The sequence below is a fragment of the Corvus moneduloides genome, chromosome 8 (assembly GCF_009650955.1).
Source record: "Corvus moneduloides isolate bCorMon1 chromosome 8, bCorMon1.pri, whole genome shotgun sequence".
Taxonomy (NCBI): domain Eukaryota; kingdom Metazoa; phylum Chordata; class Aves; order Passeriformes; family Corvidae; genus Corvus; species Corvus moneduloides.
The window spans coordinates 33,990,224-34,003,040 of record NC_045483.1 but is presented as its reverse complement, the minus strand read 5'-3'; the positions used below and the strand labels follow the sequence as shown (position 1 = coordinate 34,003,040).

The window sequence follows — 12,817 nt, the reverse complement described above, 5'->3', positions numbered from 1 at the left end:
CTGCTTGACCTTGGTGTTCGATTTCCCAAGAAGAGTAAGTTTGCAGGAGTTTAATTCAGCCTAGCAGGGAAAAGGGTCCTGCTCCCAAGTCCTTCCTGCATCAGCAGAAGCAAAGCCAGGGCCAAAGCACAGCCAGCCATGTGTGGAGGTGCAGAACAGCTCTGAATTCAGAACCTCAAAGGGGAGAAAGAGCAAGAAGACTGAGGTGTCTGTTCATCCATAAGAAGGAGGAGGCAGAAGTCAGGTACCTGCTACAAGAACACGTTCACACAGACATCCCCAACCTCCTGCCCACCAACTTTCCACACTCCCTGGCTGTCGGTTAACTTGGTTGTGCACACATGAATAGAGCAGCATCTGTGCTAAATATCTTACATCTTCTAATTCATGGACTCTGACACAAACCTTCACACACTCCTGTGGCAAGGTAATGAATCCAACTAGCACTCCTGGGGCTTTATTTGCAGGGGTCCCGCACAAGGCTCTGCTGCACTGCCGAGCTCGGCAGCGGATTTACGCACCCTTCATAAACCAAAGGAGCCTGTTGGTACAGAGCAAAGCCTTCCACTGCTGCTAATGAGCCAATAAATAGAATTTCCAATAAAATCCTCCACGGCTTCCCCTGCAGAACCACTGCATCAACCACACTGAAGTCACCCGGTTCAAATACAAGCAAGGCAGCAGCGGGTGTTTTCTCACCAGGTGGTTGCCCCATGAAGCCTCCATCCCAAACAAGAGGATGGCACAGCTGCTCCTCTATGTTCCAGCCTATCCCAGCCATGCTCACAAGCAGCTGCAGCACATGTCCTGCCACACCATGCCAGCCTCACTGGCACACTCTTGGACCACTGGATATTTTGGTGACCAGTGACAGGACCCAAGGGAATAGCCTGAAGTTGTGTCAGGAGAAGTTTAGGCTGGATATTGGGAAAAGGTTCTTCCCCCAGAGGGTGGTCAGGCACTGAACAGGCTCTTCAGGGAATGGGCACGGCCCCAAGGCCGCCAGAGCTCCAGGAGCGTTTGGACAATGCTCTCAGGCACAGGGTGGGATTGTTGGGGTGTCTGTGCAGGGCCAGGAGTTGGACTCCATGATCCTTGTGGGTCTCTTCCAACTCGGGACATTCTGTGATTTCACAGCTGACATGCAGATGCTTGATATGCTCTTATAATCCTGGGGCCCCCCAAACCACCCCAAAGACTCTTCCTCTGCCTTTCAGAGTGAGGCACCGGGAAGGTTTGATTTCTCTGGTGCAAATTTCCTCCCTTGGATTAGGGAGGAATCACTTAGGAACAGCATTTGTGGCATCTTCTGACTGAGGCCAGAAGCCCAGCTTTCGGTAACTCACCCGTGACAGCGAACCCCCACCCACCAGCACTCCCCCTGCTTAATGGAAGAAGGGACTGGAATTCAACCTGCCTTGGATTTCAGCTAAACTTTCCCTGGTGCACACTTAGGCATTTCATTACCTGCTCTGCTGTTCCTGATTGATGAAAATAACTTGTCTCAGACTCCTTTATGGTGACTCCTCGTGTTTACTCAGACAGTTACATCTCCCTTCTGTCTTTCCTTTAAGCTGCACACGCCATGGCCTCATAACTTATCCCTATTCTCAGATTTTTTTTTCCGTAATAATGTTCCACTCTGAATTCTTCCCAAGTCTTTGGCTGACACTGGACAAGAACTGAATGCCAGCTTTTCCCCAAACCTGAGATAGTGCAGTCAACCTGAAAGCTTCACGTGACCCTCTCCACTCACATGCCAAGACAAAAGCAGGCTCCCAGCTCTGAATGCCATCAAAACCAGGATGAGCTGTCCAGATCACTTCCACTGCCTGCCTAGAAATTCCCAGATTACATATGTATATGCTGGACTGTGCCTCCTTAACTAACTACAGAGTTCCCTGATATGAAACTATTCACAGCAGTTGAATGATCCCACTTTTAACTGGAGATGTCAGAAAATTCTGTCACCCACCACACTTCTATGGCTATCCACCAAAGGCAGGGACATCAGCCTCATTTCTGTTCCCTAAACTTCTAACACATGAAATGCAGAAGAAGGAATATGCAGGTCTGTGGGGTCTCCTGGTAACTCCCCTCTCCTTGGCACCAAATGCATCGTGGCTTTGTCCATCTCTGACTTCAGCAAGTACTTCTGGAGGGCAAAATCCTCCATATCCAGATCCTCTTTTCCTCCAGAGCTGTTTAAAGGTTATTGGTTATCAACATACGTTTTATCTAGTCAGGGCATGACAACAGTGACACAGACACATCACTCATCCTCTGGGATAAACAGAGGACTCACGGGCACGCTTCAGGCTTTCTGTATTTAGCCATCGGCCCATCCTCCTCTCCTTCCCCTGCAGCCAGGTCAGGAAATCACTAACAAAGAACCCAAACAACTTTTCTGTCTGTCATTAACTGCCCCACTGAAGAGGCAATTCCACCAGTGCTGGTTTGGCTTTTCAGATGTAAGGATCATGTGAAGGAAGAGAAAGCAAGTCTGGGACTAAAGCAGGAGGTACAGAACTAGGTGTAGAACTGACAAAGCTATGTAAGTATACAAAATCCATTACAGGACTGCTGAAAAGGCAGAATTTGTAAGGAAGAAGAGAAAATGTTACATTCCCCATCATTGTTCCCACAGGGGCCAGGTCAGTGGTGAGGCTGAAGTGAGAGGATCAGCAGGTAAAGGACAACTTTGAGAGACAACACAGCTAATCATGACAGAGACTGTCATAAAGGTGACTTAAAATAAAAATAAAAATGTCTTGTATAAGTTCAATAGCAAATTGACCTCTAAAAAGTCAGCGTTTTGGGTCCTTCCTTACAAAGTTCAGCTAATCTGACACTGTCAGACCTCATTTTTCAGGCTACTCAAAACAATTTATTTAAGTTACTCATTTTTCCCCTAAATGACTGCAGCAGAAACAAAGAAATGTGACTCATTACTGCAAACTTTGTTGCCTATGTTAACAAATCACTGAAAACCTGTATTGCTCTGCCAGCCCATATAAAAACAAGGCAGAATCCCAAAAAATCTTGAGTAAGCTGGTAACAACAGAGCAATTTTTAACACCTGGTACAGGATTACTCAGACACCAACTACCCCAACAACGGGACTCAGAAGAGAATGGCAATTGCAGACTCAAGTGATTACCCTAGAACCCAACTGAGCAGCATCAGAAATGCCTTCTGAAAGCAGAGTATTTGTTAAGACAGGCCTGAGATCCCAAAGGATCCAGGACTTCCTAATCAAGTGTGTACAGATGGAAGAGCATCCATCACCCCTTCTTCATAAAAACCAAACCAGGCAGCAACTGTATTGGCATTGACCATGAAAACAGGAACTTCCAGGATAAAGAAGTTACTCCCACATCTCAGAACAGACACAGAAAATAAGGAATTTTCCGTACGACAGCAACGATGTACCTTTGCCATATTCTTACAGAATCCCATTTTACTTTGCCTGGAAGACATTTTTCTTGGGAGGGACATTGGGGCACCCTTAATCCTTGGGTAAGATGACAAAATATGGAGATTAAATCAGTGCTATCAGCAGGTTGTGGGTTGCCTTGCAGGGGTGACAAAGGCATGGAGAACAAAAGGGCTCACACATCTCTTCTAAAGGCACTTCCAGAATCCTAAAATATTTAGGCTGGAAGAGCCCCACAGGCTGGCTGGGACTCTTTTGGTCCACCAAGGACACAGGAATATCTGGGACAGGCACTAACAAGCAGAAATTGCATAAACGATGATGTCAAGTCCTATTCATCTTCCAGACTCACAGAGATCTTCCTCTCCAAACCAAAAAAAGAGCCCGACACCACCTGTCCCAAGGGGACACAGCTGCAGAGCCTGGCCAGACAAACTTGTCACTGTTTGTCAAGATAAGCCACTCTGGCTGTAGGCATGAAGGCAAGGCAGTGGGAATGCAGCAAGGAAAAGGTGAGGACCTTTTGCTGGGCTGGTTCCTGGGGCTCAGCCTTAGCTAAGCAGGGCCACCCCATAACCCAAAAAAATGACCACAGCTTCCTCCAAGTAGCCAAACCCCAAAGAGTTGTCATAAGGCATTAAAAGCTTCTCCTCTACCTCTGGTTATGGTTACTTTCCTCATCCTTTCCTTCCTGCAACTGAGTTGACTGCTGAGTCTCCATAAAATCACTGAAAATATACTTGCATCAAAAAAGAAAACAAGCAAAAGAGAAGAAAACACCAGGCCATGGTTACTTAAACCTGCTGTCAGCACTTCAGCCATTAGGAATCTTGAAATGCTCAGGGCTTTGCCTGATTTAATTCCTCTGTGAGAGTTTCTGCTGAATCTTAGCAAGAAATGTGCATGGATATTTTGACCAAAAAAAAAAAAGAAACCAAAATCAGTAAGAGGAAAGATAAAGTGGGTTCAGATAGTCAGAAACTATTGTTCCCCCTTCAGTCAGCAGAAAACAGCTCTCAAGTGTATGAACTGCAGAAATGCCTGGATCCTGGGCTGAAAGGAAAACAGCTTTTAAAAAAGGTTTTTCTTAAAGTAGATTTCTTTTGGAAGAGACAAAGCCAGCATCCCAGTTTGAGAACAGAGGCTCTGGGTCACTCAGGGGCTGCAGCTGCCCCAGGAGATTTTCAGACCTGCATTTCCCCAAGGACTTCCCTGGAGCTCTGAACATGAACAAAAACTGGGTTTCAAATCAACATCCCAGCTTCAGACCATGCTCCAGTTTTACTGAGCCAGCAAAGGACGAGTAGATGAGGGAACAAGGTTTCAGCTGAGCACCACTTCTCACGTCTTCCTGATTCACATGGGTCAGGGTAAACCTTCTCTTCTCAAGAGACATCTCCTCACCAATTAGCACATTTTTTAAGCAGCTGAGTTCATTAGGGCACTCCATGGGAAAGGAACAACACAAACCCACCAGACACTCCTACAAAAAGCTCCTTAACTGTGAACAAACACATCAAATGTGAAGCAGGGAGAAAAGGTGGGAGATCATGTCAAAAGAGACAAAAGCTGAAGAGGAGAGAAGCCAACGCTGAGGACAGAAATAGGCCTGTTTTGCCTAAATCAATGAGAGCTACGAACACGAAAATCAGGGCTTTAGGACCATGAACTCAGGGAAAAGTTAAGTTTGGCAGAACAGACCCATCAATGTTTCAGTGGAAATGAGTATCAGGAATGCCAAGCACAGCCTGGTGCTGTGCTCAAGGGTGCTGGCAGGGAGTCAGTAACGATGCCTTTATGATATTCAATAACTTACCCAGACATAAATATCTTTTACTGTCCCCCAGTTAATAACTAACCTGTTAGAAAAGCAACTACTATTAGCCAGGAAGACACACAGTTGATTGAAATCATTAAAAACTAAATTGTCACAGGAGGAAAAGAAGAGTAAGTACCATGAAACTGAAAAAAAAAAAACCCCATTGCTTCTTAATGAAGGAAGTGGGGACCCATGGAGGGAGCACAGGGTCAGGGACACTTCAGTGCCCGCCCCTGGAGTGAATATGGCAGTGGAAAGCCAGAGGATAGAATTATCTCTGTTACCTTTACATTCAAGTTACAGCTTATGTTTCTTCACCTTAAAAAGTATTTTACTCGTTTCAATTTGCAGAGGCACTGAGGAACTGACCCAGCTCACAAAGAACATTGTCTTCAAGCAGCCTATTCCCCCTGCAAAGGCAGGGCCACACCACCTGCTTTAATGACCATGAAATGAAGGCAGTGACCGGGGCAGCTGCCTTCACAAAAATAAAATAAGCAGTCCTTGGGTCAGTTTCTTACTTGGATTTGTAAACTCCAAATAAAAAAGGGAATAAATTCAGTTTAAAATTGAAATGACTGACTTGATAAGAACTTAATAAAATGCTGATCACACAACCTGAGCATGTGAGCAATAATACACCAGACTGCAGCGACAGAGCTCTGAATACCCTTCTCTTAATAGGTTGGGGGGATCTTGTACACAAATCCCGATTTCCAATGCAAATAAAAGCCTGGCTTTGCTCAAGCCAGGTTGAACCCTGGAGCCTGATGCACTGATGGGCACCATTTCCAACTGAATCAGCTCTACTTGGGAGCTGAGACACAGACCAACAAGTCCCCTGTTGCTATCCTTGTACTGATGTTACACAAAAGAGCCAAATTTTGAAGGGTGATGCTTAAATTTAGGTCATGTGACTAGGAGCAGGAGGCTGAGAGCTGTTGTTAAAAGTCAGGGTAATGCAAATTAAAAAGGAGACTAAATTCAGAAGAGATGAACAACATCTCTTATAAAACACGTTAATCCAGGACTGAACAACAGATGTCACATAATGGAGACCACCTATTTAGCAGGATTCAAACAAGGCTTGAACACTTACCCAGCAGAAACATTCAGAACAACGAAGCAAACAGAAAAGGTGGGGACAAAAGCAGAGATGAAGAGTTTTGGGGATGTTATAAATCCTGGTTCTTCAGGGCACAGCTCACTGATTAGGACCGAGACAAACCTTCCTCAGCAAGGTTGCAACAGGCCACTCACAACTGCTGTTGTTTTTTCCTTCAATCATCTCAACCATCTCCATCAGCAGTGCCAAGGCAACAGCCAGGCATCTAGAGGGACACACACCCGGGATGTGCTGGCTGCTCCAACTCCACAAGAGCTGGAGATGTTCCTTGGGGAGTGCCCCAGGCACTGAAACGCTCATCATGAATTTAAGAGGTTGGATCTGTGAGTCACAGCTGGAGGAATTCCCCCTGTACCCTTCCCAGGCTCGTGCCCCCCCCTGTGCAAGAAAACCACCCCAAACCTCGAGCTTCAGAATGTCGTGCTGCAGCTTGCGCTGGAAGTCCAGGAAGTGCGAGATGGTCAGCTTGCCCTTCAGGTCAGCCCCGAAGAAGTAGGTGGTGAGGGCGGAGTTGAAGCCGGTTTTGAGGGTGTTGCCGGTGGTGGAGCGGTCCCGGTGGCGCATGCCCATGCTGGTTTGGGAACGGATGATGCTCTGCACCTAAAAACAACACGGGCAACGTCACAATCAAAACCATACCAGCCAAGTACCAGGATGAAGTACTCCATGCTCAGCTGTGGCATCCTCCTTTCTTTTCCTCCTAAAACAATTCTCAAAAGACACAACAATTCAAAAATTTGGCTGAACTTAGGAGAATCAAAGAATGATTCGGGCTGGAAGTGACCTTAAAGACCGTCTAGGTTCCAAAACCCTTCCATAGGCAGGGACACTTTCCACTAGACCAGGTTGCTCCAAGCCCTGTCCAGCCTGGCCTTGAACACCTCCAAGGATGAGGAGTCCACAACATCTCTGGCCAACCCAGGGTTTGTTTTTTTCAGTCCACTTTAAAGAAAGAAGAGAATCAAGTGCTTAAAATGAGTTTAGGGAAACAATTCACCCAGTCTGCAGATAAACATTCTAGTGCTGATCCTACCCCTGGTCAGCAGAGCAGCTTCTTCCCAGCAAAACCCCAGGAGGTGAGAAAGCTGCACCAATCGTGGGGAAGAAAAAACTCCTTGAATGTTTTAGAGCTTCCACTCCTTTACAGCCCATCCCTGTAAGCTCACACCAACCCCAGTTAGCTCACAACACATTTCCTTCCCACTTGTGCACAAATCCTGGGGTTTCCAACCCAAGGGCACCCTCTCCTTGCTGCCTGCTGCTCTCTGTCACAGCTGGAAGTTCCTCCATCCCTGGGGCTGTCCCACCCAGCACAAAAGTCTCTTCAAAAAAACTTCCCTCCCCCACAAAAGATGCCAAAAAGTTGACCTTGAAGGATGTGACAGCCTGAAAATCCAAGAATGTGTTATTTTAAGGGTTCTGTGCAAATTGAAGGGGGCAGCCAAGCAAAATGCAGTCATCTCCTCTCTCCACCCTCAAATACCCCACTGAACTATCCAAGTCGATCTGAGTGATTATTGCTGGGATATGAGAAGCCAAGCTTATTCTCTGTGTAGTAACTGATCTCTTCCAACAAGGCAGCAAAAGGATTCATATTGAGGACAACAAGTTTGAAAAAGGAGGGGGGAAAAAAGCCACCTGACAACAGAGGCTTCCCAAAGCTCCAGCAAACACCGCTGCTTTGCCATCAGCCTCTTCCCCCTGCCGACAAAAGTTGGAAGGGAGGCAGAAAAGCAGCTGCCAAGAGCTCCAGCTGTCACAAGGACGCCAGAACCTCCTCACTGAGGTATTCAGCATGTTCAACTTTTTCCTAATGAGAGAGTGAGTGCTGGAACAGCCCCAAAGGGGATGCTCTGGAGGAAAATGCTGTGCTGTTGCTGCTGGGTTCACCTTGCTGGAAACCCTGCATCTGAGCCAGAGACTGCTGGCTGTTCTTCTGCCACAAGGAAAATCAAGAGGAAAAAAGTACAGAAAAGAGGTTTTGAGGCTTTTTGGTCCCCATGATGTGAGGAAGGGTGTGAGGTGACCTAATTGTGGCATTCAGTGCCAGAAGGGAGCCTGCAAGAAATATGGAGAGAGACTATTTACAAGGGGTAATGGCTTCACACTGCAAGAAAGGAGCTTTAGACTAGATACATAGAGGAAATTCTTCTCTGTGTGGGTGGTGAGGCCACAGCACAGGGTGCCCAGAGCAGCTGTGGCTGCCCCATCCCTGGAAGTGTTCAAGGACAAGCTGGACAGAACTTGGAGCCACCTGGGATAGTGGAAGGTGTCCTTCCCCATGGCAGGGGGTTGGAAGGAGATGATCTTTAAGGTCCCTTCCAACCCAAACCATCCAGGAATTCTCTTATATTTGCACTGTAAACAGCAGCTCCTTAGCTTGCTTTGTGCTCCTCTGTTAACTGTGAGCTCTGCATGCAGCACATTTTGGAGACAAATATTTATAAACTGTCTGAAGCAAGGCAATTTATGTCCAGCTTGGAAAACTGCCCTTGTTCCTACACGAGTGTTTACCACACTGCTGACTGCTCCACAGAGCAGCTTTTCCTGGGTGTTATTTATATGGAATCCTATGGCTCTCTCCTCCTCTCCCATCTCTAACAAGTGTCAGACAGATTGAAAATCCACCTGGGGGCACTGGAGCCAAAATGATTTAACCAGTCCCTGTTTTGGGTAATCCTTTTAATGCCCAGAAAGGCAGGCACCACTGCAAGGAGCTGCCCTCACACACACCTCATCAATTGTACAAGGATGTGGAACCCTGAGATGCTCCGCTGTTTTTTGCTCCTATTTCAGACTGTTTGTGATGTTTCATCTTTTGTACCAAATGAGGGGGGAAAAATCAATTAAAATAGTTAAAGACTCAAAGAGAAATCACCAGTAACACTGCCTGCAAGTTCACTACTTTTCAGCCAGCTTTTATTTAAAAATAGAAGAGCAAACTAACAATTTACATGCCAAGGGATGAAGAATTGAAGACAATACTGATGCAGGCACCACATTATTCAGGACTAAGCACTAACCACCTGCCCCAACTGGATAAAAAACCTGAAAGTCTTCAGCAAGGCCTGAATAAATTCAGTATTTTTTAATTAGGTAGTTAAAGCCTCCAACTTAGTCACATATTAGCTAAATTACTGAAGTAATTTTCTTTCCTGATGAGGTTTTCAAATATCAGTGAGAAGAGGGACCTGCTGTTGGCTGCCTCCAAAGACCATGTGTGAGGAAGGGGTAGGAAGTTCATTCTCACATGCTCACAGCCAGCAGGGATGGAATGATGCTTCCCTGATAATCCTTTTCTTCCCCTTCTTATGCCACCCATTCTCCCCAAAATGATGTTGCTCTTTTAAACTGCTGCATAATCCCCTGAGAGGGCCAGTTCCAGCTGCTCCTGCCAGGTAAGATTTACAATACAGAGCTGCAAACCCTGCCATCCTTCATGCTCCTCCTGAGGCATTTCCATAAGGAGTGAAAAAGAGGATTTTTCATCTAAACAATTGTTTGTAATGTTACATGTGTGCATAACGGGATGTATGTGCCTCCCACTGGAGCTGTGCTTGTTCTTGCAGCAATTCAGTATCTTCACAGGTATCTTCTCATTTTCCAAAACATCTCCTTCATCCTGTGACTCTCAAGCTCTGGAAGATCAGCCTTCACCCAAATATTCTGATGCTAACCAGGAACTTTATTCCTTTCTATACAGGCACTGACGCATGTAACCAGCTTAACAAAAATACCGTCCCCTTCCTAAGGGCTTTTAAGTGACTTAATGCACGTATAACTTTCCCTGGCCTACTGGATGACTTCAAATCATTTATTCAATTTTGTACCTTCATCTTCACAGTGATTAGGAAACATTCATCCTGTAGAAATGTTCCTTTTTCATTTTACACGGCTCTAATAAAAAAGCCAAACATGACACCTGTGTTAGCACCTTGGCGTCACTGCATTTTTAGTAGGAGGTTAATCATTCTCTGCTCTTCTTAAATTCATCTATCTCCGTAACTGATTTCATTCTAGAACATTACAACTACCATAAATCACCTTTTGGACTGTTCAATACGATCACATAGCTGCAGTGGAGTGCTATCTCCATGCACTATGCAGATAGAAGGAAGAACAGCAATTTTCACTTGGGGAAAGGAAGGAAAGGAAGGAAAATGAACAAAACCCCACGTTTACATTTCAAGCTGTCAAGTGAAGTGATACCAGACTGCAGATAAACACACTCCAGTATCCTCATAGTCCAAAGTGTGCACCTAAAACCCTGTACTTACCCAGATATATTCCATGGCTCTGGAGCAAGCTCGTGATGATGACATCATACATACAGATAATAATTTAAGGAGGATGACAGCAAAAGATTAGAAGGGGAGGGTAATTCAACAGACCTCCTTTGCCAATAGTTCTTCCCACTTATAGCAAGTGCCCCAAGCACGACCTTGCAGAGACTCTTCTGCAGTTAATTACTCATTGAGCCAACTGATGAGTAAGAATCTGTCCCTCGATTCTCCAGAGCTGCTTTGTTCTCAGGTATCACTTTGTAAGTGCATTTAAATTTCCTTTAATGAATAGCACACACAGGTGATTCAGGATGTGATTTCAGGATGTTTATAAGTTCCCAATATCTTAAGGCTAGAAATAGACAAGAAAAATCACACTCTTCTGCCTGGGGAGGGCAAATCTTTTCCCCACTGACAGCTCGAGCCTTCAATCTATTCTTAGTCAGACACAACCACAAATCACAGCTTATAGGAGGAGCTCACCAGTATCAGACATGAAGGCTGAACTCATTAAAAAACCCTCAGCAAAGTTCCTGTTGATGAAGCCTTGTAAGAAGTAGAGGACTAATGAAAATATGCTCTCAATAACACGTTTTTGGATTACACTAGAATAAGTGGATAAATTCTCCTCTGAAGCAGACTTACCTTGGCTATTCTCTGAAGACAAATAAAATTAAGGAATGCAGTAGAAGCTGTGAAGGAAGTAGGCTCAAAATCCCACTATATCAGTAGAGTGAAAAAAAGTTCTTTGCCTACTTTGAAGGTGACTTTTTGTAAGGGAATGTTACAGAATCATAGAACGGTCTGGGTTGGAAGGGACCTTAAAGCTCATCCAGTTCCACCCCCTGCCATAGGCAGAGACACCTTCCACTAGACCAGGTTGCTCCAAGCCCCACCCAGCCTGGCCTTGAACATTGGTGACAAAATCACAGGAAACCTGAGTTTGTACTGATGGTTGCTCTGGTTGAATGAAAAACTTTGTCTTGAAATACTCAGTTTAAAGAAACAAACAGCAGGCACTGAAGCAACACAGCAGAACACAGAAGGGAAAGGTGTAAACCAGCACTAAGCACTAACATAAAAGGCAGTAACATCACAGAGGAATGCTGTGCTTATGGCTACGATGCCACAGCACTGATTGTTCAACTTGCCTGCTCAAACTCCTCCATGTCCACCTCGCCATCACCGTTCAGATCAAACATCTTGAAGGCGATTTCAAAATTCCTCTGGGGAGCTATATAAAAGAAACAACAACAAAACACAAAAACCAGTTAACAAAGATACAAAAGCTCAATTAAAAAAAAGGCACAAGTTCTGAATGACTTTATCCAAAAGTAATTTGTCTAATTCTTGCAATTTTAGCAAGGAAATGCATCTCTTAGGAGCCTCTAGCTATGAGCTTCACGGTGCTCCTTTTACCAAAGGTCTTGGTAAGACCTAACAAGGAGTTGAGAGGAGGAGATATTTCTAGAACATTTATTCTATTTACAGGTGGAAAAAGCTGGAAAGCAAGATGCCATCTGATATTTCTAATGACAGTTAACAGAAAATGATGCTGCAGCAAGAGCTCCAGCCCGTTCCATACAGTCGAACACCGGTTTGGCCAGAGGATGTTCCTCAGGCACTGCACTCTCTGTGCTTCCCATGGGTGAGGAGCAGACCTGGAATTTGGGCAGCTCTCAGCTCTTGCCTCACTGTACAAATTTAAACAAATCATGACCACCCTTGTCTCAGCCCAGTCATGACACTGAGATAAGGCGTGGGCGGGAGCTCACGAGCTGAGATGCTGCCGTACCTCATTTTCCATTGCATTTAGTCTGTGCTGTCACGGTTTATTTAGTCAGAACTCTGCAAAAGCATCACTTCCCAGCCAACCACGCTCTTTTCCCTGCATCCCACCACAGAATTTCAGTACATTTCCATTTTGGGCTCTGTAACCCATGACCGTTTGAAGCTACAATGCAGTGCCACAATTTTTTCCCAAATTAAGTTAATATAGGAGGATTTATCATGCTCTGCTACTTTTAAATACACACCTCCTACAGGAATTATGGTGTTTGCTGGGATTTCTAGGGAATCCTCTGGGCTATAACTAATGTGAAGGCTGTCGTCCTAAATGATCAGTTAAAATGTAGCTCCTTTTTTCATTTCCC

General features: G+C 45.2%; 1 protein-coding gene across 7 annotated transcripts in view; it reads right to left on the bottom strand.

The window, feature by feature from the left end:
• Positions 1-12,817, bottom strand: part of MICU1 (mitochondrial calcium uptake 1) — an 84,677-nt gene that overhangs the window by 18,361 nt on the left and 53,499 nt on the right. For all 7 annotated transcript variants that reach the window (XM_032117108.1, XM_032117109.1, XM_032117107.1 and 4 more), the window contains 2 exons: positions 11,816-11,898; positions 6,784-6,981 (listed from right to left, as the gene is read on the bottom strand). In XM_032117108.1, the coding sequence (XP_031972999.1) occupies positions 6,784-6,981; positions 11,816-11,898 (281 nt within the window). The remainder of the gene's footprint in view (positions 1-6,783; positions 6,982-11,815; positions 11,899-12,817) is intronic.